This window comes from Tursiops truncatus, chromosome 20 (assembly GCF_011762595.2).
Source record: "Tursiops truncatus isolate mTurTru1 chromosome 20, mTurTru1.mat.Y, whole genome shotgun sequence".
Taxonomy (NCBI): Eukaryota; Metazoa; Chordata; class Mammalia; order Artiodactyla; family Delphinidae; genus Tursiops; species Tursiops truncatus.
In genome coordinates this window covers 12,711,787-12,739,390 of record NC_047053.1, presented here as the reverse complement: position 1 = coordinate 12,739,390, position 27,604 = coordinate 12,711,787, and the positions used below count along the sequence as shown (strand labels likewise).

General features: G+C 59.7%; 4 protein-coding genes across 20 annotated transcripts in view; 3 read left to right on the top strand and 1 right to left on the bottom strand.

The window, feature by feature from the left end:
* Positions 1–680: 680 nt before the first annotated feature.
* DPH1 (diphthamide biosynthesis 1) lies at positions 681–10,638 on the top strand. Of its 4 annotated transcripts, none has more exons than XM_033848092.2 (13): positions 681–833; positions 2,627–2,779; positions 2,900–2,963; positions 4,545–4,666; positions 5,089–5,246; positions 5,376–5,497; positions 7,340–7,408; positions 7,815–7,971; positions 8,104–8,204; positions 9,038–9,116; positions 9,377–9,517; positions 9,688–9,795; positions 10,501–10,638. In XM_033848092.2, exons 1-12 carry the CDS (start codon positions 773–775, stop codon positions 9,775–9,777), a joined length of 1,317 nt encoding a protein of 438 aa, XP_033703983.1. In that variant the 5' UTR covers positions 681–772; the 3' UTR covers positions 9,778–9,795; positions 10,501–10,638. The 4 variants fall into 4 exon arrangements, 3 of the variants coding, with proteins under 3 accessions (XP_033703983.1, XP_033703984.2, XP_033703982.2); XM_033848091.2 differs by having other exon boundaries at positions 758–833; positions 2,609–2,779; XR_004523958.2 differs by lacking the exons at positions 9,688–9,795; positions 10,501–10,638 and having other exon boundaries at positions 745–833; positions 2,609–2,779; positions 7,803–7,971; positions 8,104–8,361; positions 9,377–9,437.
* Positions 9,802–11,340, top strand: OVCA2 (OVCA2 serine hydrolase domain containing). Its single transcript, XM_004321945.3, has 2 exons — positions 9,802–10,150; positions 10,501–11,340. Exons 1-2 carry the CDS (start codon positions 9,841–9,843, stop codon positions 10,998–11,000), a joined length of 810 nt encoding a protein of 269 aa, XP_004321993.2. The 5' UTR covers positions 9,802–9,840; the 3' UTR covers positions 11,001–11,340.
* Positions 11,109–24,561, top strand: HIC1 (HIC ZBTB transcriptional repressor 1). Of its 9 annotated transcripts, none has more exons than XM_033848089.2 (4): positions 11,110–11,245; positions 12,950–13,105; positions 13,992–14,165; positions 21,560–24,561. In XM_033848089.2, exons 3-4 carry the CDS (start codon positions 14,114–14,116, stop codon positions 23,731–23,733), a joined length of 2,226 nt encoding a protein of 741 aa, XP_033703980.1. In that variant the 5' UTR covers positions 11,110–11,245; positions 12,950–13,105; positions 13,992–14,113; the 3' UTR covers positions 23,734–24,561. The 9 variants fall into 9 exon arrangements, with proteins under 9 accessions (XP_073653512.1, XP_033703980.1, XP_073653511.1 ...); XM_073797410.1 differs by having other exon boundaries at positions 12,950–13,116; XM_033848085.2 differs by lacking the exons at positions 11,110–11,245; positions 12,950–13,105 and adding exons at positions 14,760–14,853; positions 19,596–20,101 and having other exon boundaries at positions 14,051–14,165.
* Positions 24,562–24,714: 153 nt separating this feature from the next.
* SMG6 (SMG6 nonsense mediated mRNA decay factor) overlaps positions 24,715–27,604 on the bottom strand; it is a 235,208-nt gene continuing 232,318 nt past the window's right edge. For all 6 annotated transcript variants that reach the window (XM_033848077.2, XM_033848081.2, XM_033848078.2 and 3 more), the window contains one exon: positions 24,715–26,459. In XM_033848077.2, the coding sequence (XP_033703968.1) occupies positions 26,329–26,459 (131 nt within the window). In that variant the 3' untranslated portion in view covers positions 24,715–26,328. The remainder of the gene's footprint in view (positions 26,460–27,604) is intronic.

Sequence of the window (27,604 nt, the reverse complement as noted above, 5' to 3'; positions counted from 1 at the left end):
TCTCACTGGCTACCCTGTCTTCTCTTTGAGATTCCAGAAGCTTATGCCACTGATCAGGAGAGAGGCTTCCTAGGCCTGAGGGGCAGCCTAGGCAGGGCAAACGTTGGCCAGAATCCCGAAGGTTTAGGCAGTCGAGTCCTTAGACTTCCCCACTCCCCCAGGAAAGCACCTTCAGGCTGGGGGCCTTCCCCTGGTAGCAGTTTATCACAGGTGAACCTTCCACACTGTCGGTTCTAAAGGTGTAAGGGCAACCCAGCGCTCCGGAAACCGGCACCAAGACTCAACTTGGAACTGGCTCGGTGGGTGCCGAGTTCTGTCCTGTCCGAGCAATGAGGTCCTCTGAGGCAGGGAATGCAGCCCCACCCATAGGCATCCAGGTCTTATCAGGAGGGGAGAGAGTGAGGGGAGCTGAAGGAGGACCCTGTGGTGTCCCCATTTACAAGACTCCGCCCGCAGAACTGGGTAGGGAGTCGGCAAATAGGAGGGCGCTTGTCGGGGAGAACCAGGTTCAAGCTGCCCGGACGGGGAGGAGGGGACAGGGTCGCTGGGAGAACGCAACCGCTGTGGCCGGGGACCACTAGGGACTCCCGAGAATGTCGACCTTCCCGGCTGACCTGGGGGCCCACTCTAGCCCCACCCCTATCTTTCTCCTTCACGGTCCCCGCCCCGCAAATCCCCGCCCCTCGCTGGCCGATCGGCGATCGATCGCACTGTCTGCGCTCTCCTCGTTCTTCTAGCGCTGTCTTTTTGGTCCCAACGTGGGCAGCTGGTGATGGCGGCGCTGGTTGCGGCCGAGGCCACAGAGTCCGGCAGCCGAAACGGCCCGGGCAGAGGTGGGTGCTGTAAGGCTGCGGCCTCCGGACCTCGCATCTCGGGGTAGGGCCCCCAAGTCAGGGACAGGATCCTTTAATGGCGGAGGCGCGTTTCTCCTCCAGACCCGGAAGGCCTTGCCGTCGCTCGCTCTGGGCGGCTGTCGCTGGAGCCCAGGACGACAGGTCTTTCTTTTGCAGCCTTAGGGCACGATCGGGAGCAGCCCCTCCTAGGAGCTTGTAGTCCTCAAGCCGGCAACGCTACCCGCCCTGCCTTGGCGGGCAGACAGACACCTGAAGACTCACGGATAAGACGTACCCGACGGGGAGGGAAGGAGCCAGGCGCGTTGCCCCGGGCATTCCACAAGTGTGCCTTCGGGGAATGCTTCAGGAAAGATGCACAAGGTGTCATTCACCTGGCACTTATTGAGCGCCCGCTCAATGCCAGGCCTGTGCTAGGTGCAGGGACTGGACTGCAGCCCTGCCCTTAGGGATCTCACAGTCTACCGAGGAATGCTGACGTTAACAGAAGGCTACTGCCAAATGATAAAGGAGGAAGCGCCTACTGGCCCTTGGGACAAATCGAGCTGCTACGACTAGCAGCTCCCACACCCCAACAACAAGGGACTTGGACCTCTGCCAGAGGAGCTTCTGAGAGGGGCGGGCCCAGAGACGCAGGCTGGTGTTTCATGGCCTTTGAAACATCTGAACAAGTACCATAGCAGCGGTAACATTCAAATCTGGACTTAGGGTCCCAAGCCTGCCATTCTAGTTCTCCACTGCACCATCACCACCACCACCCATGCATCAGCCCTCCCCCCCCACACACAGAGGCTGAAGTGTCAGGTCTGGCAGGATCCCTGGCAGAAAATAGTACAGGCTCAATAAATATTCGCTGAATAAATTCATTTCTCTCCTTGTCACATTCCCAAACTGTCTGGTGCCTAAAGGGAGACCAGGGTTGGGCTAAACTGAATTGTGGGGAGTAGGATGCAGATGAAGGGCTGCAGCCTTCCTAAAGGGCTACAATGTTTCTTCTTCTTTAATCAGGGGTTTGTAATTATTTGTGTACCTGCATTTGCCGCCACTAGACTACTAGCCCCTAAAGGGCAAGGTCACTTTTCTGTCCTTACCTGTTTGCTCACAGTCCTGACTAGAGTGTATGTATTCTTTCCATCCTTCCTGGGGTGGGAAGTGGGGTAGAATGATGGAACTGGGGAATTTGTTAAGTCAGTTAAATGTATGGTGTTTATTTCCCTTTTGAATGAGGAGAGGGGAAGAGTGCAGGAATTAACCAGCGTAGACATAGTCAGTGGGACTCAAGTAAGGAAGGCAGTCTTTTAAATGAGTCCTTACAACAGTTTGCTTATAGATCTCATATCTAGGATCTCAGAACTTCAAGGTGTTCTCAGGGGCTGGGGGGAGAGGGACATTTTCCCAGACAGGTTGGGCTGGCTGGACTCTCGGCGTTTTCTCAGGATTGTTCTCTATCAAGGAGCGGTTGTGTGGACTTTTTTTTCATTTGCCTCTCAGTTGAGTCCCCTGGTGTCAGCTTACTCTCCTGAGGTAAGAGCTGAGCCCCACACTCAAGTCCTTGATCCCCAATAATCTCATAACGTGGAAATTATACAGATTTCCTCCTAGCTTAATGGGTTGTCCTTCCAGCTTCAGGATGAACTCGGTGGGGAAGAAGGCTGGGCCAATCCCCTTGGCATCTAGGATCGGGGCCTTAAACTTGGGTGGTGTTAACAGCTCACTCAGGTCTGGCTGTGGTTTAGGCCAGGCACCAACCAACTCAGGCCTTGCATTCATCCTAGGTCGAGCCCCTCGGGGCCGCTTGGCCAATCAGATACCCGCTGAGATCCTGAACAATCCCCAGCTGCAGGCAGCCATTCAAGTCCTGCCTTCCAACTATAACTTTGAGATTCCCAAGACCATCTGGAGGATCCAACAGGCCCAGGCCAAGAAGGGTGAGCCCGTAAGCTTTGAGCGGGGGTGGGGGAGGAGAGGTTGCCCGGCCGAGCCAGGGGCAGTGTCCCCATCCCAGTCTCTTCCCAGCCCTCTGCTCATGTCTCTGCTCTGTCTTGCAGTGGCCTTACAAATGCCTGAAGGCCTCCTCCTCTTCGCCTGTACCATTGTGGATATCTTGGAAAGGTGAGCCTTGGGCCGCTGACGAAGCGGAACCAAGACCTTCCCCACGTCCATTGCAGCTCTGCCTGTTGGCATCATGTTCTCCTTCTGGACCTCTGCCTTACCGTGTTCCTTCCCACAGCCATACACACACCAAGGGGAAAACCCCAGACTAAACTCCTAGCCTGCTGCAATCCCTGCTTGTCTCTATACATCTCCCCTTCCCTAAAAGAAATTGGGAGGGAGAAATGAGTCAACTCCAGTATCTTCAAAGGTGGGCCACCGCAGGTGGTGGAGCCTGAGGAAGAAGCTGAGAGTCCTCAGAGTTGACCCTGCAGTGGGCTGGGTGGTCAGCGTGGGGGTCTGGCTTGGGGGAAACTTTTTCTCTGTCACATTGGGAGGAGTGAGGCAAGAGGGGCTTGGCAGAGGGAGAAGCGCATAGGAGATGGTGTTCAGTTCCTCTACCTCCCTCATCTAAGTTTCTTCAATACAGTGAGCCATCCTTGGGAGGGGGGTGAGTGCTCAGCCATCTGCAACCAGCACAGGAACAGGGAGGGCGAAAGAAGAAAGGGGAGGTCACCTCGTGATGGGAACCTCCCACTTCCCTGCTGCCGCCCTACCCCCACCCTGCAGCCACAGACTCACTTCCCTGCTCCCACCCTCTTGCCCCTTGGGGATGCTCTCTGGGGCTCGGGCCAATTTGCATACATTTTAATCTATAAAAAATTAAGTGCTCTGGCTGACTTGGATGCCTGGGCTGCATTCTAAGGAGCTGAATTATCTGCTTCTGTGCACAGCCTGATTTGGGGAGGTGGGGGAGCTGCCTGGCAGCAGCTCAGCTTTTCGCACCACACCCCCAGGAGAGGAATGGGGAGACCCCCTGACACTGAGCCAGACTCCATGCCCCAGGGGTGGGTCTCAGGGAAGAGCTAATCCTCTGGCCCCATTCCTGTGGTGAGTTCAGGGAGAGTGGGGTCTTCCCCAGCCACCCCGTCCCCCAGTGATTCAGGCCTGGCAGCAGATCCCATGGCAGTGTGCTGGCCAGAGCCCACTCTTCCTAACACATGAGGTGTGTGGGTGGCGCCATGTGCTGCGGAGGAGCTGTCCACGGGTCCCCCCATCCCGGGCACAGGGGGCCCTGACTAAAGGTGGGGAGGTAGCAGGGGGTCTGGGCGACGGGGAGGCTGTGTGTATCCACACACGCGTGCCCACGCACGTCACGGTGCCGGGGTGTGGGAATGGGTGTCTTCGCCCCTGTGTGCAATGCTCATTGTTCTGGGTGGGAGGAGTTGGGGTGGCAGAGGTCTGTGTTTGACCCCCTGTATGCCAGGCTGAGGGTTGGGGGTCCCTCCTGCAGTCTGAGCCTGGGCAGAGGAACAGGGATGCTACAGAGTCCGTCCTCATACAGCTACGGTTCCAGGAGCTGCTGCCAGGCCTGGGGGAGGTAGCAGCTGGGCCCCTCCTACTCTGTTGGCAGAAGTGGCAGCTGCCAACCCAAGGGATTGGGAGAGGTAGGGAGAGTGGAGCTGGGCCCTGAGATACCTCCACAGTTAGGTTCTCTGCTACCTCCTTGTGTCACTGTCCCATTGTTCCCCACCCCGACAGGTTCACGGAGGCCGAAGTGATGGTGATGGGTGATGTGACCTACGGGGCTTGCTGTGTGGATGACTTTACCGCAAGGGCCCTGGGAGCTGACTTCCTGGTGCACTATGGCCACAGCTGCCTGGGTACGGCAGACCAGGACACCCAGACCCTGGCAGGGAGGTGGGACTGCACGCTCATCTCCATCGCAGTGCCTTGTCCTGCTTGTATGCACAAGGTCCCTCCCAGTTTCTGGGATGGCCTTGGCCTTCCTGCACTGCAGGTGGAGCTTTCCTTTGGACTTGGTTGCCTTGGAAACCATGCTGCTGTCCCAGATGCGGGTGTTTGAAAGGCTGTTGGTGGTAGAGCAGGCTGGGCCCCCAGCCGAATGACAGAGATGGAGCTTCTGAAAGACCTGTGACAACACCCTCCCCACCTCCCCCAACCCCTCCCTCTAACCCTCAGGGTAAAGCCACTGGTCCTGGCTACTCAGAAACCTTGGCCTGGGCCAGGCCCTCTGCCCCTCCTGCCTTCCAGAACAGTCTCCTGAACTCTTCCCTCCTCCCAGTTCCCATGGACACCTCGGCCCAAGACTTCCGGGTGCTGTATGTCTTTGTGGACATCCGGATAGACACTACCCACCTACTGGACTCTATCCGCCTCACCTTTCCCCCAGCCAGTGCCCTTGCGCTGGTCAGCACCATTCAGTTTGTGTCAACTTTGCAGGTAAGTGGGCAGACAGTGGCCAGTCTCCAGGCTCTTCCTGGATCCCCACGGCAGGTGCTCCAGGCTGGTCCTATGGCCCTGCCTCTCCTTCCCCATGCACTTGCTTCCCTTCCCTCATTATCCCTACAGGCAGCTGCCCAAGAGCTGAAAGCTGAGTATCGTGTGAGTGTCCCACAGTGCAAGCCCCTGTCCCCTGGGGAGATCCTGGGCTGCACGTCCCCCCATCTACCCAAGGAGGTGGAGGCTGTTGTGTAAGTGAAAAATGGGGTGCCAGTCATAGAGACACAAGAAACGTACTGTAGGAGGGAGCTGAGGTTCATCATCCAGGAGAGGAAACTGAGTCTAAAGCTCCTTAGCCATTCGCTCAAGGTCACCTTGCAAGGTGGGGACCAAATAGGGTTTCAGGTTTCCTGTCTCCCTCTCCAGCGCTCTGTCCAGCATCCAGAAGGCTGTGTCCAGGGTGGAGCGGGAATCAGGGCCTGATGGGGGATGAGGGTGGGCTAGAAGTGGTGGGAACATAATTGGAGAAGATGGATGGGCACGCCCAGGCTGCAGCCCCATTAATTTAGCATCCGGACAGCCAACAAGCAGGAGCAGCATGTCTCCTGCCGCCTAATTATTTTAGGTAATGGAAATGCTTAATGTTGTGTGAACGCAGCCAGCCCCAGAGCCGACAGCTCCCCCGGCTAAGCCTGGGGAGGGGAGCCCCATTCCCAGCTAATGGCAGGGCAGGAGGGAGGGGCACTCCCCTGACTCAGCCCCACCTGCACCCACACAGGACATCCCTGCCCCTAGCAGGCCCACATCAGGGCCTTCCCCAGCCCAGACCTGGTAGCCCTGCTCCCTGAGGGGCATTCCCCCTGTGCCTGTGCCTGCATAACTCTGAGCTCGTAGACGCCTGCCCCCGGGGGCGTCATGGTGTGTGTTGGAAGGAGGGACACTCTGAGTGTTGGCCATTCATCAAAATTTGGTGTGATCTCCAAGACAGAAGGAGCTGCCGTGCAGATTGTCTTCCATGCTCTGGCCTCTCCATGGTCTGGGAAGGTACTGTTAGGGACAGCATCTCCTAGGCATGCTTGGTACAGCCTGATGGGTAAGCCTAGAATCAAGTCCCAGATATACTGCCTAATAGCTGTGTGACTTTGGGCAAGTTTCTTAATATCCCTGAACCTCACTTGTGTCTTTTGTGAAATGGGGATACTGTAGGTAGCAGCTTGGAGGATTACCTGATAGGACTGAGTGAAGTCATACATGTCAGGTGTTTAGCCCAGGCCTGGTACACGGAAGGCACAAGCCCAGTAAACAGTGGCTGTTATTACAACTCAGTAACTGGACCCAAGAGCTAGTTTGGGCAGAGAGTAGCCAGTATATACCCTGAAAGCTCATTTATGGTGTAGATGACACCCTGAACACTACTTCCCACATCTGTATTGAGCTAGGTGAGGGAGAATCTGTCCCTCCACCTCCAAGTTAGGATCTAGATCTAGAGCCTTACCATGGTCTTGGCTGTCCCTTTACTGTTCCCCCAGAAGGTCGGGGTGGGGAGAGGTGCAGTTCTTAGATTCTGCACTACATAGCTAGAGGGGCCTTAATGGTCATCCAATTCAAACTTATTTTACATGTGAAAAAGCCAGGACAGCGTCTTCCCTGGTGGCGCAGTGGTTAAGAATCCGCCTGCCAACGCAGGGGACACAGGTTCCATCCCTGGTCCAGGAAGATCCCACATGGGGCGGAGCAACTAAGCCCGTGCGCCGCAACTACTGAAGCCCATGTGCCTAGAGCCTGCGAGCCACAACAAGAGAAGCCATCTCAATGAGAAGCCCGTGCACCACAACGAAGAGTAGACCCCATTCACCGCAACTAGAGAAAGCCGGCACTCAGCAACGAAGACCCAATACAGCCAAAACAAAAACAAAAAACAGGGCGGGTGGGGTACGGTGAGGGGGGCGGTGTGTGTGAAATGATGCTTTGTCCCAGTTCACATACGCAGTCAGCAGCATAGCCAAGAACTCAGTCCTGTGGACCTCCGAGCCAGTGCCTGCTTCTTCTGGTGCCCCACCCCACACTCACTGTCCCCTTTCTCCCCGCTGCAGATATCTTGGAGATGGCCGCTTCCATCTGGAGTCTGTCATGATTGCCAACCCCAGTGTCCCTGCTTACCGGTATGGACTGAGCTGGGCTGACCATCTGGGAAGGGGGTGGGGTTCCCTGCCACTGTAACCCTCAATCAGCCCAAACTTCCTCATCCCTTGGCCACTTAACAGCCCCCGGCCCTGAGGATCTGAGGCACTTGGGTTCTGAATCTCGGTATCAGGAGAAGGGTTGCTGCTGCACAGCACCTACCCATCCCCTGGAATCACACCTGGATCCCAGACCCCTCTCCCACTCTTGCCTGCTCGAGTTGCGGAACTGATCTTCCCAACGACAATCTCTGCTCTTGCCTCTGTTCTTACTTGCCTGCATGGAGACTGAGGGTTCAGGAGACCAAGGGGCCGAGTCGGGGAGCTGTGTATATAGCACAAATCCTGTAAGTGGCTGTCACTGTGACCATGACAGCTTCTTTTCCAGATACGACCCATACAGCAAAGTCCTCTCCAGAGAGCAGTATGACTGCCAGCGCATGCAGGCCAACCGCCAAGAAGCCATAGCCGCTGCCCGCTCAGCTAAATCCTGGGGTCTCATCCTGGGCACTTTGGGCCGCCAGGGCAGTCCCAAGATTCTGGAGGTCAGAGGGCTCGGGATGGCCTCTGGAAAAGAGGACGAACTGGGAACCGAGCTGGGAAAATCAGTAGCCTAAGGGGTTTAGCTTTGGCTGCTTGATCATGGGGACCCCAGCTCTGCCTCCCTCTCCCAACAGCACCTGGAATCTCGGCTCCGGGCCTTGGGACTTCCCTTCATGAGGCTGCTGCTCTCTGAGATCTTCCCCAGCAAGCTTCGCCTTCTTCCTGAGGTGGATGTGTATGTTTGCCCACCTTTCCTGTCTAGCTATGACTGGCTAAAAAAGCTTAGAATCTGGGTCCTGCCCAGCACCTATCGAAGGCTGGAGTCGGTGCTTCCATGATCATGAAATGTCAGCGTTTACAGAGCACTCGTCCAGCCTGGACTGCCTTTGGCTGTGGGTCTTCCCTACTTTGTCTGGCTTGGGGGCTCACAGGCAGCGGCAGCATCACAGTCATTCTGCGTGAGATGAGTTGGAGGGGGGGTTGGCACCTGCACTGTACCAGGCACTAAATTTGATTCTGGAGATACTATTGCAAATGAGCTGCCCAGGCCCTCCCTTCAGAAAGCTCATAGTCAGTGGAGGAAACAGGAGAAAACAAGCAACACCATAGTGTTATTTTTTTTTTTAATAAATTTATTTATTTTTGGCTGTGTTGGGTCTTCGTTGCTAGGCGTGGGCTTTTTCTAGTCGCGGCGAGCGGGGGCTACTCTTCGTTGCAGTGCGGTGGCTTCTCGTGGAGCACAGGCTCTAGTCACGCAGGCTTCAGTAGTTGTGGCTCGCGGGCGCTAGAGTGCAGGCTTAGTAATTGTGGCGCACAGGCTTAGCCGCTCCGCAGCATGTGGGATCTTCCTGGACCAGGGCTCGAATCCGTGTCCCCTGCATGGGCAGGCGGATTCTTAACCACTGTGCCACCAGGAAAGTCCCCATAGTGTTATTCTAAACAGCAGGTGACAGTCTTTAGAATAGTAAGCATGCATTGTCTGTGCTGGGGACACAGCCATGTTCTTCAGCATGCTGCCCAGGAACAGGGCCCCCCCCCCCTTGGATCTGACGTGACTTCCCCTCCCAGGTGGGTGCAGGTGGCATGTCCACGCCTCTCCATTGACTGGGGCACAGCCTTCCCCAAGCCGCTGCTCACACCCTATGAGGTAACACCACGTTTTGAAAATCCCTGGGAGAGAGTGGGCTTTGCTCCTAGTTCTGTGGGTGGGTGGGCAGCACTTAGTTACAGCTGAGCCACTTCCTAGCTGTGTGGCCTTGGAAGTCCCTTCACCTCTCTGAACCTCACATTTCCTCTCTGTGCTATAGGGATATAGTAGGACCTTCGTAGGCCGTCGTGAGGGCAGAATTAAATAATCCTGCGTAGAAAAATGTTGGCAGATGTTACTGTCCGGTGTTTCTCCTCTAGGCGGCAGTGGCCCTGAGAGACATTTCCTGGCAGCAGCCCTACCCTATGGACTTCTACGCTGGCAGCTCCTTGGGGCCGTGGACGGTGAACCACGGGCGGGATCGGCTGCTCCAGCACCCGGGCCGGCTGGCGCTGGCGAAGGTAGGAAGGAACCTCAAGGAGGGCGGAGAGGCTTGGGCGCGGCCAGACATTGGCCGCCTCCTTGGTGACGCGAGCCGAGCCCGCCGCCCTGCGGCCGCTACGGGAAATGCGTGTCAGCGGGGTGGGGAACGTCGCGGAAGCGAGACCGTGACCAAAGTCGGCCACCTCAGGTTCCGGAGAGGCCCGCGCGCCCCTTTCCAGCCGTGGCTTGCGAGGCTTGCAGCTGCAGAGACGAGGAGGTCGCGCCGCTCGCTCCCTGAAACGCTCCTTGGTTCCAGGTATCAGCCCCAGCTCTGGCCGGGCCGCACCCTCTCTCCGTTGTCATGGCAACGTCCACTCTCTCTGAGGCCCGCCTCCAGGGTGGTGCCGGCATTGGGTCACGCCTCCTTATGTTTAACTTCCGCTCGGGGAAAGACCACGTCCGTTCCCTCTGGCGCTTGCCTAGAATTATGGCTGCGTCTCCGCGTCTGCGTGTCTTGTGTTTGGCCGGTTTTCGGCAGAGCGAGCGGGGCTTCCGCGAGAAGACGGGAGCGCTGCGGAAGGCGCTGCGGGGTCGCGCAGAGCTCGTGTGCCTCAGCGGCCCGCACCCGGTCGCGGACGCAGCGGGCCCTGAGGGCGCCGGGCCAGACCCCGGTGAGATGAGCCCTGCCCGGAAATGCGCTCAGAGTCTTCTCTGTCTTGCCTCGTCCCCGTAACGCCTGCCTGCACACAGCCACCCTGTCCCTCCCCTCATTCCTGCCACCCTCCCACCTCATTCTGCCTATGCCCTCCATCCCTCCCACCCCAGCCCCTCGCTCAAATTCCAGCCTGGCCCTCCCAGACTTCCACCTTGTCTCTTCTCCAGGTCAGTCTGTTCCCCGCCTCATTTTCCCCAGACTTTCTTCTGTCCTAAGCCTCCTCTCTTTCCTTCACTCCCTTTCTCATTTCTCTCCCCCTGGATTTCCCCTTGTCCTAACTCTGAACTCTCCCCCTCATCGCTGTAGGGCCCTGCCCTCCGGAGGAGCAACCTCGAGGCTGGTGGTTTTCCAAACAGGAGGCAGACGTTTTCTCGGCACTGGAAGAGCCCACGGTGTGCAGAGGTCTGGAGGAAGCCCTGGGAACGGTGGCACAGGCACTGAGCAAGCTTGGGCCTTTCGATGGGATCCTTGGTTTCAGCCAGGGGGCCGCGCTAGCAGCCCTTGTGTGTGCCCTTGGCCAAGTCGGCGATCCCCGCTTCCCATTGCCCCGGTTTATCATCCTGGTATCTGGTTTCTGTCCCCGGGGCCTTGGCCTCAAGGAAGCTATCCTGCAGGGCCCCTTGTCAGTGCCTTCCCTCCATGTTTTTGGGGACACCGACCGCGTCATCCCCGCTCAGGAGAGTATGCAACTGTGTAGCCGATTCGCTGGAGCCATCGCCCTCACCCACTCTGGTGGCCACTTCATTCCGGCAGCCGCACCCCAGCGCCAGGCCTACCTCCAGTTCTTGGACCAGTTTGCAGAGTGAAAGATCAACAAATGCCTTTGCCTCTGCATTCCCTCTCCACCCCCTATCCCCTAATGGAGACACATGACCTTGATGCAGCCTCTACAATCCCTGTCCTCCCCTTCTTTCCCCTACTGTGATCTCAAGAGACAGATATCAATACTTAAGACTCAGATTATATAAGCCTAGCTCTGCACTCAAGAAAAAGAGGATTAGGCGGCCTAATGGACTTTGACCATGGCATCTGACGTTCAAATATGAAAAAGGTCAGTGGAGCCCTGGATGAGTGGAGGGTAACACAAAAAGCAGAGACTGGCAGCACCGTGACTGCCACACAATAAAGTGGTGATTTGGATTTTCAGCATCTTTTCCCTGGTATACACAGCAAAACTCATTTTATTTAAAAAAAAAAAAAAAGTGGATTCCTGGCCATCCATACAGCCTCCAGGGCAGCACCAAGCAGGGAGGTGTTTCCAGTTGTGAACCCCCAGGACAAGCTCATGCATATGTGCACATAGACACTTACACATTACTGGTGGAAGGCCTAAGTCCCAACCTGAAAGAAAGGAGGCCTCCCTGAAGCAGGGAAGAATTTACATCTGAGAAGTTTGGGAAAGAGATCAATTGGCAGGGCTCTGCCTGGGCCATACTGAGTTTTGGTTTCCTCCATCCTGATCCCTAAGAGTTGTGTGTTGGCCTGTCAAAACCTGGCTTCATATGTTCTCTGCTTTCTCCACCATAACAGTCTTACCCCTCCGAACTATGAGCTTGAAGGGTGGGATGGTGCTAGACCTTGATGGAAGCCAAAGACAGCACAGAAGTAACCTTCTTCCAAACTTGACCCTATTTGCAGCATTTGAGATTGATGCTACTCTGTAGAGATTGCAGCCAAGGCCTAAACAGCCCATCTGGTTTGAAAGTGCTGTTTTTCCTAGACACTCTAAAGACTGCTCACTTCAGCCATTTCCCCCTCTTCCAGGGCCTTCATCCCCAGCCTGCCCTGCCTCTGCAGACTCACCAGCTTGTTCCTTTTCTGGAAGATCGCAACAGGCCCTATCTGGCCCTCAAGCATGGCTGCCCCAAGTAGCTTAGTAATTGAGCAGGAATTGAGATTAGGAGATGTAGCACAAATACTCTAGCCCATCCTGAGACAACAAGACAAATAGTCTGAAATCACCGGAAATTCTGAGTTCTTCACAATGGACAGCAGCTGTCCAAGATTTTTTAAAAAGAAAGAAAGAAAAAAAAACAGGAGTTACCTGCCCAGACAGACCTAGTTTACTGAGTCTGGAACCTTTACAGCAGAAAGTGGGGCTGGGGAGAAAGTTCTCCCTTGCTACAGTCTGCTACTGCCTTGTTCTCGGTGGGGGTTTTTTGGGGTTGTTTTTGGTTGTTTTAAAGGGAGATCCCTTCCTTGGCAAAAGGAAGAGACTCTGAAATGGACTGAATTACTCCTATAGACCTGTTGGCTTTGGCCCATAGAATTTTAGAAACAGTTGGGATTATGATACCTAAAAATTTTGGAATTTCACACAAATTCAGATTCCTGGCTTCTCTGGAAATAAGCAGTTCAGAATGGAAAGCAGTGAGTAGATCCGCAACTAAGGGCTCACATGCCTTCGTGGCAGTCACAGCAAGGCCCCCAGCGGTGAAAATGATGCCACCTTGCATACCACGGGTGCTGCTACTTGGGATTATTGGAAGGAGTAAAGGAGAGAGGGAAAGACATTTGGGGAATGAATTTTAAGGCCGGGTTTAAAGTTGGAAGGGTGAAGTTGAAGACCAGAGCAGTGTCCGGTGGAACAGAAGTGAGGAGGTGAAAATTCCCCTGAGAATCAAAATGTCTGACCTAGGAGGAAACAGATTATGTGGTCCACTGGTTCCCAACAAGTGAGATATGTCCTCTCCCATCATGCCCTCCAGGAACAATGGGGAATCTTAAGGGGTTATTCCTCCCACCCTCCACACAGGTTCCATGGACCATTTGCATCAGGATCATGGTAAACCTTGGGTTCCTGGGGCCAACTCCAGAGCTACTGGGACCCAGGAATCTGCATTTTGACAAGCCATCCTGGTCATTCTCATGCAATGAAATACTTGAAAGCCACCGCCTTAGAGAGTAGAGAGTAAGTCTCTGGTAAATATGTGTAATTTTAAGAAGCCCCCCATGTGATTCTCATGCACTCCACTAGGGAGAGGGAAGAAGCTCTCCTGTTAAGAATCATTGATCTAACATTTTCAACTGAGGAAAATGAGGTCTAGAGAATAGGAAGAGGAATGTAATTTATTGAGTGTTAACTATGCCAGACACTGTGCTGAGCAGAAGCTGTGGTTAGCTAGTTTAATCTCACAACTTCATAAGGTAGATACTGTTATTAACCTAATTTTACAACTGAGGAAAGAGGCACAGAGAGGCTAAGTAACTTACCCAAAGTTGGATTCAGATCCAAGAACTCCCATTCTTGACCTTTACTAGTCATTGTTTTCTCTGCTGCTTCACAGAAGATGAGCAGAGAGGCCACCACTCACTACTCTTGGACAGTATGTCCTGCGTGGGCCTCACCTTCCTAATCCATAAAATAGGTTGGCGGTGTGGTGCCCTAAGTGATTTTCAAGATACTAAAACACTCTAACATTGTACAGTCAGTCCTTTGTTTTTTTCCCCTCCCTGTCCACCTTCAGATGGGTTCAGACTGCAAAAGACTTTGTCTCTTCTTTTCAAAACATCCCTACCATTTCTCTTTTCTACCTCTCACTCCACCTTAGTTCCTAAAGCTCTTGGGAGAGAGAGTCCCTAAGCAAAGAACCCTCAACAGCCCCAGTCCTAGAGCTTCTGCTCAGAGAAGTGTTTCCCCCTCCCCTGTTCATTCTAAGTGCCCAGAGCTGGGGTCTCCCACCACCACCACCCCCTTACAAGGACACAGTAGCCTAAGAGAATACTTAAGATCGAAATAGCTTTCTGCCGTTTGCAAAGATTTTTACTTACATGATCTTATTTGGTCCTCACAACAGGCCTGCCAGAAAGGAGGGATTATTATCTCATTTTACGGAAGGCTCAGAAACAACATGGCCCCTTAACAACCAGTTGATGGTGATGCCAGGTTCGACCGCCTGCTTCCCAGTGCACTACTCCCATGTGCACACACTACAGTCTGCCCACAGATGTCCACCGGATGCCAGTATCAGGTGCATTTTAATCCAAGACCTCAGTGTCCTTGGGTGGGAAGAAGACAATGTGTGGGTGTTGATTACCTGTGAAACCAGCACCAGCTGCCTTAGAAGTAGTTTAGAAAAGGAGGGGATATGGAGAGGTAGAGAAAAATTGGATTAATGGGTGGCAGGGCTGCGTTGCATTAACCATTCCCAACACTGTCCCTTGGGAGGTCCTGAACCCAGTATCCAACAGTCAGCCCGTGGGTGATGATGGTGGTGGCAGGTGACATGCAGAATGTTTTTGAAGAGGTCATTGCTTACACTTCACTGGCCCAAGAGGACTTCAGCTCCTCTGATATTTACTCCCCCTCTTTTGGGTTAATTTGAGACATTGTCTAAAACTGGAATACAGCATCTAGAGATAGACTGAGGTGAGGATGCTGGTATGTTCAGACAACGGTTTAAGGACTGGTTAACTTTACAAGTTTTATGGCTTCCTGAGGGTTGGGGAACCCTTCTTATCCTTCAAGACCCAGAGGGAAAAAGAGAGGGAAGAGGAGTGAGGGAAGGCTGTGACTCCATCAGGACATGGGTTCAAGGTTTACCCTTTGCCCTCTGCCTACTCAGCTACGGGTTCCTGGAAGAATGAGGTCGTGGCGCATTCAGGAAAACTTTCCTCCGTCTACCCACTTCGGTACCCAGGATGCAAACATTTTTCCAGGTCCTAGCAGCCTCCCTCCCACCAAGGAGTTAAAAAGAACACAAATCCCAGAACTACCCCTTCTCTCACAATCCCCTGGGTGCAGTACCTCGGCTAGGAGGACAGGACGGTCACTGAGGGGGACGGTCAGGCATTCTCCGCAGACCGCGCTTCTTTCTCTTTCTCTGCCTGGGTGGATGCCCGGCTCCGGAGTAGCCCGCCTCCCTGCGCCTCACCTCCCGCCACCCCCGCAGACACATGGGCTCTCGACTCGCCGCCTCCGCTTCCTCCTGCTCGGAGCCTCCCCCATCCCGGCCCCGGCTGTGCGCTGCGCGGCGCGGCGCGTGGGCGTGCTGCGGGGCGACCATGGCTGTAGACTGTTACCTCCGGTTCCCACAGTAACAATCGAAAGCCACGGTTGCCCTGGAGACGCGGGGGCGGGGCGCGCGCTGCTGACGGCACCACGGCAGCTCCAGTTTGGCTGACGTCAGGACCGCGGAGTGGGGGGACGGCGGCGGCGCGGGCGGGGGACGGCGCTCGCGGCAGGGGCCGGGCGCTGGACTCCTGGGGCTATGAGATGTGCGTGTAGGCCGGCAACCCCTCAGTAGCCCTTGGGGACCGGGGACGGGACGGCTCGATGGCGGTGCCCGCGCCGGATCAGCACCGCGGACAGCGGCGGCGCGGGCAGCGAGCTCGGGGCTGAGGGACCCTCGGGGACAGAGGGGCCGGGGGCGCGGCAGGTGGCCGGGTCCGCGGTCCTGGGGCGGGGCCAGGCGTCGGTGGCCGTGACTGGAGACTGTTACTGAGGGCGGCCCGGGCAGTAAGCAGTCTAGAGCCAAGGTGCCGGCGCGCTGCCCGGGCAGGGTGGCTCCGTCGCCCGCAGCTGGGGGCGCTGCTGCTCTTCCTCCCCCGCGTCTCCAGGCCTTCTCTGACCCAGCGCTTGCGGACAGGCACGTGGCCCTTGACGTCAAAACCCTGTGACGTCAAAGATGTCCCTGCAGAGAGGCACTTCCGGCTGCGGGGAGGGGGAGGGCAATGGGGGCGGGGCAGTCCGGCTGAGGCCCCGCCCCCGCCTGGTCCTGAGAGGACAGCTCCTCCTGCAGAGGCGGGAAGTTGGGGGCGCTGAGGGACCAGCTCGACGGGACAGGGAGGGGGCGCCCCCGGCTGAATGAAGGGAGGGGTCCCGAGAAAGCCGCGGCCAGGGCGGCGGGTAGGTGGGCGTCTGTCTCTCGCCGGCGCCCCAGCTCAGCCGACCGGGGGTTAGCGAGGCTGAGTCACCGCTCTGCGGGGAGGAGAGGAGGGGGCGCATCTCCTGGGGCGCCGGCACCTTCGTCCCACTTTCTTGGGAGGATGGCGCAGGAGCTCCAGGAAGAGCCGCAGGGACTCTGAGGTCCGTCCTCTGATCGACGCTCCTCCGAAGTGGCTGCGTCTCCATCCGGGCGCAGGCAGGTGCTGCACAGGGTTCTGCGTACGCCTCCGGCTCCAGCAGTTGCGAGTGGACCCTCGTCCCCTCCACCCTGTCCCCAACCCCACCCCTTAGGGGCCCCTCTAACCTGCAGCCTGTCGGTCTCCTCCTTGCCCTCCAGTCCGTGTCCGTGCATCGGTCCATCTGTCGCCCGTTGGTCGGTCAGTCCCGCTTACCTGTCGGCTGTATTGCGTCCGCGCCCGCTCGCCTCCCGCAGCCGGGCTGGCGCGGCGGCTTTTATAGGCGCGCATAGTACTCGTGCGGCGGCTCATTCATGCGGCCGCGGCTCCTACACACTGACGCGCTGCCGACGTCAGCAGGGAATTTAGGAAACGGGAAGAGGGGCTATTTATAGTGGCGAGGCGGGGGGTGGGGTGGGGGGGTGGGGACCGAGGCGACGGGGAGCTGGGAGGGGGAGGAGGGCGCACGGAAGCAGGAACGGGGAGGGGGAGCCCGAGCCCCCTGTACCGGTCTACAAGGGGTTAACTTTCCGGAACTGCGGGCTGGGGGCCCGCGAGAGGACAGTGCGGGGAGGGGGGAACGGGTCCATTACAGATTTATTCACTCTGGGACACCTGGGGGCGCAACCCCACCATCGCCCGGCCTTCCAAGGCCCTCACTCAGTAGCCCCCACTCCCACTCCTCAGTTCCTGCACCCGACGGCTCTGTGACGTCACAAGATGCCCCGCGGCGGCGTTATAACCAACAAGGCCACTGCGGTGTCGTCACCCATGGGGGGTAGGGGGCAGGAGAGGAAGCTGGACCCTCAGAGGGGCCTCTGGCAGCATCTAGAGCTGTGGTGTCAGGGACATGAGGGGAGAGGAGTGGGGGAGCCCAGGGGTCTGGAAGGCTTTGTAGGAGGAGGCTGGGCCTGGAAGGAAAGGCTCAGTGGGAGTCCAGGTACCAGACGGGAGCTGGAGACGCGAGGGAAGGCAGAAAAGTTGAGGAGGGTGGCTTGGACTCCCCAGAAATGAGCAAGAGGGTCCTCTATGGGGGAGGTGGGGGAAAGGTGGCAGGAGAAGGGAGGGAGAGGAAGAGGAAGCCTCAGCAACTGGAGGGGAGGAGGACTGGTCCACAATGCCAGTTTCAGAGCCTGACACTCAGCAAACCGCGTTTAACACCCATTTGTGGAATGAGGGACATTGGCAGCTTAGCAGAGAAGAGTCTCTGGGGGTAGGAGGGAAGAGACCACTTCCTGGACGACTTAGAGTTCCTGGAGGTCAGAATTGGCAGGAAGAGTCCATGCAATGTGAGGCAGAGTTCTCCTGGACAGGATCAGGGAAATGAATGATCCTGGCCCAACCTAGCTCCATCGGTGGGGGAGGGGAGGTGTCCAGAGAGAGGAACTGGATTAGGGTGGGGAGGGGACAATGCCAGGCCAAAGCAGGTGGAACTAGGGAGGGAGGGAAAGGTGAAAGATTGAGGAAGAGTGAAGTCCACAGGAGGGCAGCTGTGCTGGGGGCAGGTCTGTCAGACCCTCCCATACAGATGTAAGGACAGTGTGAGAATAGGGGTGGGGAAGTGGGAATCTGGGGAGACTGTTGAAGAAAAACAAAAATAGTGGGCACAGGGGACCCTAGGGTGGGTCCACAGTGGACAGACTCCACTGAACAGAGACAGGGCTGAGTGGATCCTTGTGGGGCTAGGATCTGGCCCCATCAAGGGGATAAAAGATTACAGCAGAAATGGGGTCAAAGAGGTCCTGCATACCCTTTGGGATCTGGCCTCCTAGAGTCCCCCCCACCCGCCTTTTTTTTTTTTTTTTTTTTTTTTTTTTTTTTTTTGGCCCTCAGAGTTTGTCCCACTGGTTCTCTTCTCCAGGAATGCCTTCCTGCCTGGGGGGAGAACTCCTGTTCATCCATCAAAGCCCTAAGATCTAAGAGCACTGCTCAGGTGTCTTCCCACCTCCCCGCAGCACTCCATACACTTTTCCACCTCAGCACACAGCACATCTCTCCGCCAAGATGTTGAGGTCCACCTTCCCTGGAGGCTGTCAGCTCATTTTCATTCTTGGAACCTCACTACTTCCTTAGCGAGGACTCTGGGGCAGGGGTGGGGGAGACGGAGAAGAGGACTGGGATAAGATGGACCCAGAACACGGAGTGGAAACAGGGTGAGGGCGGACTCGGGAAGGAGTGGGAGTCAGAAGTACCTCTGGGGACCGGGAGCCGCCTCCTGGCCCCGAAGCCATGAAGTCCCCTGCTGAGGAAAGGGAGCCTCTGGGGGGCGCCCGAGACCTTGGTGTCTGTCAGGGACCGCGAGTGGCCGCGCCGGCAGCCCCTCAATGAGTGACTCAGCCACTACTTCTGGCGCGGGCGTGGGGGCGAAGGATGGAGCGCGGGGCGGGCGGAGGGGTGGGGGGTGGGTGGGCGGCGAGCGCGGCCCCCACCGCCCAGCGGCCCTGCGCGGTTGCTAAGCTCTCCAAGGCCTCGGAGAGACGCGATATGGGCGAACCTCATCGGTTACTATGGTAACTCTGCGCCCCAGCCTCTCGCGCTCGGCGGCTGAGGGAGGCGCAGCCAATCAGAAACTGCAGGCGTTCTTGGGGACCCACTCCCACCCCCCCATGTGGGCGGGGGTCAGAAGGTGCGGGGAAGAGGCGGAGCGTGGGCTGCGGAGGCCCACTCAGCCACACAGGCGCTGGCTGCAGGCCTGATGTGCCGGGGCGGCTCGGGGACACTTCCGGAGTTAGCTGTGCGAACGCCCGCGCTCTAGTGCGGGGTGCCCTCCTTCCCAGAAGGGGCGTCACCTGCAAGAACCCGGCCTTCACGTGGGGTGCAGGACCTTGCGGGGCATCCCGGGCTGCAGGCCGTCCTGTGACTTTTCTCTCGGGTCCGTGGGTTTGGAGACGAGGTCGTTCAAGCGGGTCGTCCCTCAGAACGGCTCACACGGGGAATCTGGGGGCTTGGGTCGCTTCTGCGGGACCCCCAAGAGGCGCTGTCCAGCCATTCCCAGTCTCATATCCTGGGGTCCCTCCAGAGGCCTGCAAGTTCAGGGTGGGCTGTTTGGGTACCACCTCTGCCCAGCTCATGGAGGGCCCTACATGACAGTCCCCTGAGTATGCCAGAAAGCCAGATCTTGGACTCCGGAAGGGGGCAGGTGTGTGTCTGTGCAAACATGAGCGCCCGCGGGTGTCAATTCCTGGAGAGGGTCTGGGTGCAAATGGGTTTATTCTGTGCATACCTATCCCATGTGGCTAAGTGAGGGTGGGTGTGTTGGGGGGTTACAAATGGACAGTCCCAACCAGGAATATCTAAGGAGGGTCCCCTAAGATCTTGTCTATCTTCTTCTTCCTTAGGATTTCCAAAACCTCTCTCCCACCATCTACTGTCCCGTCCTTGCGGGCAGGACTTAACTGAACTGGGGCAATGTGAGAATTTAGAAATATGTACAGGGGAGCATTCAGCTCAAAACTCCGGGCTTTGTGGGGCTCGCAAGTCCTAGGCTGGGGCCTCCAGGTGGGCACATCTGGGAGGCTGAATCTGCCAATAGGCCCCCCTCCTGAGTCCAGCTCCGCATCTGGGCGCCTCCGGCCCAGGTGCGCAGGAAGGAGGCTGTGGCTGTGTCGCGCAAAGCCCCTCACGGCCGCGAGGTGGCGCCATAGCCGCAGCAGCGCCTGCCGGCCCGGGCCGCTCCAGATAAGAGTGTGCGGAAAGCGCGGCGGGGCTGAGACGCGACCAGGACGCGGGGAGGACGGACCAGCAGGACAGACCGACCGGGGGCCCGGCGGGCGGAGGGCAGCGCAGCCACGTCCCCCCTGGATCCGCCGGCAGCCGGGCCCGGGGCTTCCGACATGCCCCCCAGGTAGGTTCTAGGGGTGGGGACCGGGAGGGACAGGGGACCCGAACAGCCCGGTCCTCGCGCGCTGGCCGCCTCGGGCGCATCCTCTGGCGCGGGCGTCCCAACGCGGCTGGCGTTCAGGGCTCCGGGTGTCGCCCCTAGAGGACTCAGGACTGCCGGGCCGCTGCTCTGAGCCGGGTTCACGGCAGGGTCAGCGGCCCGGGGCCGGCTCTGCCCGCACATGGGCTAGAGAAGCTAGGGGAAGGGAAGGGGAGCTGGCGGGCGGGGCTGGCAGGGGCGCTGCCCTCCCTGGCACAGCGCGGCGCCTGGCAGCGGGGCGGGTGGGGCGCCGACTAGGAGCTGCCACCGCCACGGGGAGGGAAGCCCGGCCGGGCTGCGGCCGCAGGTAACGGGCCGCGAGGCCCTGGGGGCCAGGCGGGGAATAGGGTCGGGCGGGCGAGCGGACGGCCGGGGAGCTCAGGGCTCGGTTCAGGCCCGGCGGCCGCCTGGCTGCCGAAATTGGGGGCCGAGAGGAAAAGCTGGGGAGCCGAGGGACTGCGGCTGGTGCGCTCCTCCCGGCCTGTCTGAAGTTGGGAAACTTTTCCCCAAGTTTGGGGCGGCAGAGGTCCCGTGGAGAAGGGGCCGAGGGGAGCTGGGGAGGGAGGCGCCGGGCCCGCGAATGCAGAGCGGAGGCCGAGGCCGGGGCCGGGACGCGGGTGGGGCGCAGGCCGGGGTCAGGGCCGAAGCCGGCTGTGCGCGGTGCCCGCCCGGGGCGCTGCCCCCTCCCTCCCTTGGGAGCTGCGTGGCTCCCCCCTCCCCCCCACCTGCTTCCTGCCTCAGCCTCCTGCCCCGATATAACGCCCTCCCCGCGCCGGGCCGGCCTTCGTGCTCTGCCCGCCACGGCAGCCGCTGCCTCCGCTTCCCGCGCCACGGCCGCCGCCCGGGCCTCAACTGAGGGCCTGACAGCCCCCGGCCAGGGCGGCGCCACGGCGGGCACCGCGCTCCCCTCCTCCGGACCTCTTCCCCCAACTGGGGCAACTTCTCTCGAGGCGGGAGGCGCTTTTTTACTCGGCTCCCTTGTATCCCACTTGGGCAAACTTCTCAGCCCTGAATGACTTTTCCTGCAGCGGACATTTTCCTCAAATCGGGTAACTGTTTCCGAAAGGGTCGCTTCGCCCGAACACTTTTCTCCTCGGAAGCCCCCAGAACCCAGGCGGTGAGCCCGGCGGTATCGGGCCTGGGGGTGCAGGCCAGCCTGGCCTCCTCTCCGCCAGCCAGTCTCGGCTCCTTCTTTTGGTCCAGGCCGGCCGGCCCGGGCTCCCACTCTTGGAGGCCGCGGATCCTCCGCCAGTGCCCAGGCCGCGGTGCTCAATGCCCCTGCCCAGCTGAGGGGAAGGGGAAGTGGAGGGGAGAAGCGCCGGACTGGGTGCAGGCAGCGAGGGCTCGGTGCGGCTCTGACCCGGCTGGTGTGTGTCCCCGCAGGAGATTGTGCTGGGCAGACGATGCTGGACACGATGGAGGCGCCCGGCCACTCGAGGCAGCTGCTGCTGCAGCTCAACAACCAGCGCACCAAGGGCTTCTTGTGCGACGTGATCATCGTGGTGCAGAACGCCCTCTTCCGCGCACACAAGAACGTGCTGGCGGCCAGCAGCGCCTACCTCAAGTCCCTGGTGGTGCATGACAACCTGCTCAACCTGGACCATGACATGGTGAGCCCGGCCGTGTTCCGCCTGGTGCTGGACTTCATCTACACCGGCCGCCTGGCTGATGGCGCGGAGGCTGCGGCGGCGGCCGCCGTGGCCCCGGGGGCCGAGCCGAGCCTGGGCGCCGTGCTGGCTGCCGCCAGCTACCTGCAGATCCCCGACCTCGTGGCGCTGTGCAAGAAACGCCTGAAGCGCCACGGCAAGTACTGCCACCTGCGGGGCGGCGGCGGTGGCGGCGGCGGCTACGCACCCTACGGGAGGCCAGGCCGGGGCCTGAGGGCTGCCACGCCCGTCATCCAGACCTGCTACTCGTCCCCGGCCGGGCCTCCGCCGCCGCCCACCGCCGAGGCGCCGTCGGGCCCCGAGGCCGCGGTGAACACGCACTGCGCCGAGCTGTACGCCTCGGGCCCCGGCCCGGCCGCCGCGCTCTGCGCCCCGGAGCGCCGCTGCTCCCCGCTCTGCGGCCTGGACCTGTCCAAGAAAAGCCCGCCGGGCTCCGCGCCTCCCGAGCGGCCGCCGGGCGAGCGCGAGCTGCCCCCGCGCCCAGACAGCCCTCCCAGCGCCGGCCCCGCAGCCTACAAGGAGCCACCGCTCGCCCTGCCGCCCCTGCCGCCGCTGCCCTTCCAGAAGCTGGAGGAGGCCGGACCGCCTCCGGACCCATTCCGCGGCGGCGGCGGCGGCGGCGGCAGCCCGGGACCCGAGCCCCCCGGCCGCCCCGACGGGCCCAGCCTCCTCTACCGCTGGATGAAGCACGAGCCAGGCCTGGGCAGCTACGGCGACGAGCTGGGCCGCGAGCGCGGCTCCCCCAGCGAACGATGCGAGGAGCGAGGCGGGGACCCGGCCGCCTCGCCCGGGGGTCCTCCGCTCGGCCTGGCGCCGCCGCCGCGCTACCCGGGCAGCTTGGACGGGCCTGGCGCGGGCGGCGACGGCGACGACTACAAGAGCAGCAGCGAGGAGACGGGCAGCAGCGAGGACCCCAGCCCGCCCGGCGGCCACCTCGAGGGCTACCCGTGCCCGCACCTGGCCTATGGCGAGCCCGAGAGCTTCGGCGACAACCTGTACGTGTGCATCCCGTGCGGAAAGGGCTTCCCCAGCTCGGAGCAGCTGAACGCGCACGTGGAGGCGCACGTGGAGGAGGAGGAGGCGCTGTACGGCAGGGCCGAGGCGGCTGAGGTGGCTGCAGGGGCCGCCGGCCTCGGGCCCCCTTTTGGAGGCGGTGGGGACAAGGTCGCTGGGGCTCCGGGGGGCCTGGGCGAGCTGCTGCGGCCGTACCGCTGCGCGTCGTGCGACAAGAGCTACAAGGACCCGGCCACGCTGCGGCAGCACGAGAAGACGCACTGGCTGACCCGGCCCTATCCGTGCACCATCTGCGGGAAGAAGTTCACGCAGCGCGGGACCATGACGCGCCACATGCGCAGCCACCTGGGCCTCAAGCCCTTCGCGTGCGACGCGTGCGGCATGCGCTTCACGCGCCAGTACCGCCTCACCGAGCACATGCGCATCCACTCGGGCGAGAAGCCCTACGAGTGCCAGGTGTGCGGCGGCAAGTTCGCCCAGCAACGGAACCTCATCAGCCACATGAAGATGCACGCCGTGGGTGGCGCGGCCGGCGCGGCCGGGGCGCTGGCGGGGCTGGGGGGGCTCCCCGGCGTCCCCGGCCCCGATGGCAAGGGCAAGCTCGACTTCCCCGAGGGCGTCTTTGCTGTGGCGCGCCTCACGGCTGAACAGCTGAGCCTGAAGCAGCAGGACAAGGCGGCTGCGGCCGAGCTGCTGGCCCAGACCACGCACTTCCTGCACGACCCCAAGGTGGCGCTCGAGAGCCTCTACCCGTTGGCCAAGTTCACTGCGGAGCTGGGCCTCAGCCCCGACAAGGCGGCCGAGGTGCTGAGCCAGGGAGCGCACCTGGCCGCCGGCCCCGACGGCCGGACCATCGACCGTTTCTCCCCGACCTAGAGCGGTCTTGCCGCCGCGTGGCCCCGGCCCGCGCCCCTAGGCAGCGGCGGCGGGGGCCACCATCAGGCAGGCACACCGCGCCCGACGACTGTAGTAGCTGCGGCAGCGTCGCCGCAGGGGCGGCGGCCCCACCTGGCCTCACTGCTTTGTGCCTTAGCCCGGGGGTGGGGGTGGGGAGAAAACCCCGGGACGGGGGTGGGATGGGGGAAGGGAGATTTATATTTTTGATATCAGCTTTGACCAAAGGAGACCCCCGGCCCTTCTCCGCCTCTTCCTGTGGTTCGTTGGCCCCCTCCCCCGGCTCCGTGCTGCTCTTGGGGGAAGGGGTGTCACTGTTGGGGCGCTCCCAGCCCTACCTCCGGCCCTTGCGACCACACCCATTCTCACTGTGAATCTCCCCGCTGGGGTCGGAGCGTCGGGCAGAGTTGGGGAGCGGGGAGGGGACTGAGCCGGCCGGAGGGCCCCCCGCCCCCGCCCCCGCCCGCCCCGGGACTGATAATGTGAAGTTCCTCATTTTGCACAAGTGGCACTAGCCCCAGGGCTAACCTTTCCCTCCCTCTGGAGTCAGAGGGCTGAGACAGCCCTGGCCTACCCGGTCTCCCACTCCCGCGGTGGTCCCCCCCTCCCTTCCCTGGGGCCCCGGACCATATTTATTGCATGCGCCCTGGGCGGCCCCCCCAACCCCGAGCCCAGGCTGGGCTGGGCTGGAACGTGGTCTCTTTAGCTCCCTCCTCCTCGTTTGTATATTTCCTACCTTGTACACAGGCTCTTCCAGAGCCGCTTCCATTTTCTATACTCGAACCAAACAGCAATAAAGCAGTAACCAAGGACCCTGGACCCAGCGGCTCTGTTCGCCCTGCCCAGGGAGCTGGGTGGGCCGCACCGGGGTGGGTGCAGGGGCCCGAAGCAGCGCCCTCATACAGGTGCGGTGGCTTGGACCGTCCCTCCCCTGTCCCAGAGACAGATCAGCAAGAGCTCAGGTACGTTTCATAACTAAAAGTTTATTAAGGAAACAAATCCAGTGCTGCAAATGGGACAGAAAGGAGAGACAGGGTCTCCCACCCACCCAGTCGTCAGCCTTCACCCAGGGGAAAGGATCTCAGAGGAGAGCCCAGGGACCCTATACCCCAAAACGCCCAGTCATCTGAGGCCCTGGGGGACTCACAGCCCCAAATCGTCGGCCATGGCTCTCCTGTACAGTTCCCCCTCCTTCTGGCGTAATCTCGGGCCTGCGGGGGGGGGGCACTGCCTTGCCCCCATCTTCTGGGCAGGCTGTATAGTCAGACGGGGGGCTCTGGGGGATTCCCCCACTGGTCCCATCAAAACTTGCTCCTGGCTCCGCCTCCAAACCCTGTCTCTTCCCCTAAGTCCCCCTCCATCCCTGTTCCTGGGTTGGGAGAACGCTTTCCCAGGAGGAAGCCTCCTGAGTGCAGCTTTGAACACAGGTGCCAGCTGAAGAGGCAACAAAAAACTCCAAGGCGAAGGGCCCCCGGGTCAAGTTCTTCTAGGGCAGAGCTAGAAACGGTGCAAACTCCAGGCTAGGCAATGCTGCTCCCGGGCACTGGCCCACCCTACCCTCCCTCAGGCTGGGCTGGAGGAGCCTGGAAGCACCCCAGAGCACAGGGGCCTGGGAGAGGTGGTCAGCGGCAGGAAAGCTTTCTTAGGCTCCTGCCACAGGTACCGCGGGAGAAGCATTCAGAGTGAGAACCTCCAAGGCAAGGCAATGAGGGGCCAGGAAGGTGAGAGGGACCAACTAGAAAGAGAAGGAGGGTGCGGGGGATGATTTGGGAGGGGGAGAGGGAGGCGAGTTGAGAAGAGTCTGAGGAAATTTTGTGAAGTGGGAACTAGAGCAAAAGGAAGGCGGATGGAGGGAGACGGAGCAGGCCAAGGCCACCCAGGAAGCATGGGCCTAAGAGCAGATGTCCTCCCTACAGACCCACGACCCACCGAGGGGAAAACCAGTGGCCCAGCACAGTGGACCCAGATTGCTAAGGGCGGGAAGAGCAGCGGGACGGGTGTGTGTGTGGGGGGCCTAGGGCTGCTGTTCAGAACCCAAGTGTGGTCCATGGGGGAATCCAGGCCTCAGGGGGAGAGAGACGCCCTGAGCACTCTCTTCATGGCGTGACCAAAGCCTCTTGGACGCTTTCAGGACAGGGGCTCTGAAGATTAAAGGGACCCGTGATCTCACCTGCATCTGATGGAAACTCTAACCCCCTGCCCCATCTCCAGCTGAGAAAGTGGCTGAGTCCCGGGGCTAAGAGGCCTTCCCCCAGCCCTTGAACCGGACACGGGGAGGGAGAAAGGCTGAGCACCGGGCGGTCGGTCTGGCTCGCCCACCTGCTGTCACTGCAGCCAGCCACCTCCCTGCTAAATCCCGGCAGCCCAGGAGGGTCCCAGCGGCTTCCGCCCGGCCCTTGGGAGGGGCTCTGTGCGGAGCAGCTGCCCCCACAGCGCGGCCACGGCGTGGGGGGGAAGAGGGTAGTTTACTGTCTGGGTGGACTGGTGGCTCAGGCACGCGGGCATCTCCTGTGCTACTCTGGGCGCCTGGTGGCCTCTCGGGAATGGTTCCATGGGGTGGGCCCCGCTGTGGCCCCCTCAGCCCACCTGGGCCCACGTGAGGAAGGCGGGGATGTCCCGCACAGGCACATTCCTGGTCAGCGCCTTCACACGCAGGTTCCGGTCATCCGTCAACAGCACCACCTCCCGCAGTAGCCGGATCGGCTCCTCTGTTGGCAGGAGAGAGCAGAGGGACTTCACTGAGGGCAGGAGGCAGAGGCACTGGCTGCCTCTCCTCTTCCGGAGGGGAAAGCAGTCCTGGGGGCTCCAGGCCAGCCATATCTTGGCCCTTCCACAGGTCCTTTCCCTCGTGCGGACTGTCAGCCGAGGGCGCCCCTCCGCTACCGGCTCAGGGAGGGCCGTGATGGGCCAGGGCTGGCCTTCTGCTCTGGACCCCCGCCTCCAGCGAAGGGCCGTGCTGCCTCGTGCCCTGAGAGCTGCCCGACCCGTCAGCCTCCGCAAACCCCTCTTCTCAGGACTCTGAGCTGAGGGAGCAGAGCCGGCCCTCCTATTCCTTCTGACTGCATGGCTAGTCCTGGACGCAAAATATTCCTCTCTTCTGCACATCTTCTCCACCCACCCCCATCCCCCCCAAGGCCAGCAGATCCACGCTTTAGGTATTCAGACGTAGGAAACTCAAGATGGAATACAAAATGTATCCAGGGCTCCCAGGAAGTGAGGAGAGGGGTTAGCTCAGGGAGCTCTGAGGAGAGGAGGGCAAGGGTCCCGGCAGCGCCCAGCCAAGGTGGCCCTGAGGTTAGAGCCAAAAGATTCCCTCTATTAAATAAACGTGATCCGTGTGTACGGTAGCAACCTCTAGGTACAGAAAAAGGAAAGGTGAAGTCGCATCATCTCCCTGTTCCCTCCCTCATGTCTCTCTGTCTGTTTCCCAGGGTAGAGCCTGTCTGTCTGTTTCCCAGGGCAGCGCTGTGGATGTCTCCAGAGTCCTTTATGCACGTTTACAAGTGTACATACTTGTTATATAAGCTTTTTTCCTATAACATTACAATCATACTCACCGTACCTACTTCATTCAAATTTTAAAGATTTTAAAGTTCTTTCTATATGAGCACAAACGGACACACAAACGGACAGCCTTCGTTCTTTTTAGATGACTTTTTAAGCAGGATATCTTCCCCCACTTCTTTCCCCCTAATTCCCTAAACTTTTAATAATGTATTGGGGAGAATTTAAGCTGGGGCCAAGCACTCACACAAGTGACACCCCCACCCCTGCTAAGGCCCCTTGGGTGGCAGGTCCACTCCTCGGTCCCAGGCTGGGTGTTTGCTGACAGAGGCCCGGCAGACAGTGAGGC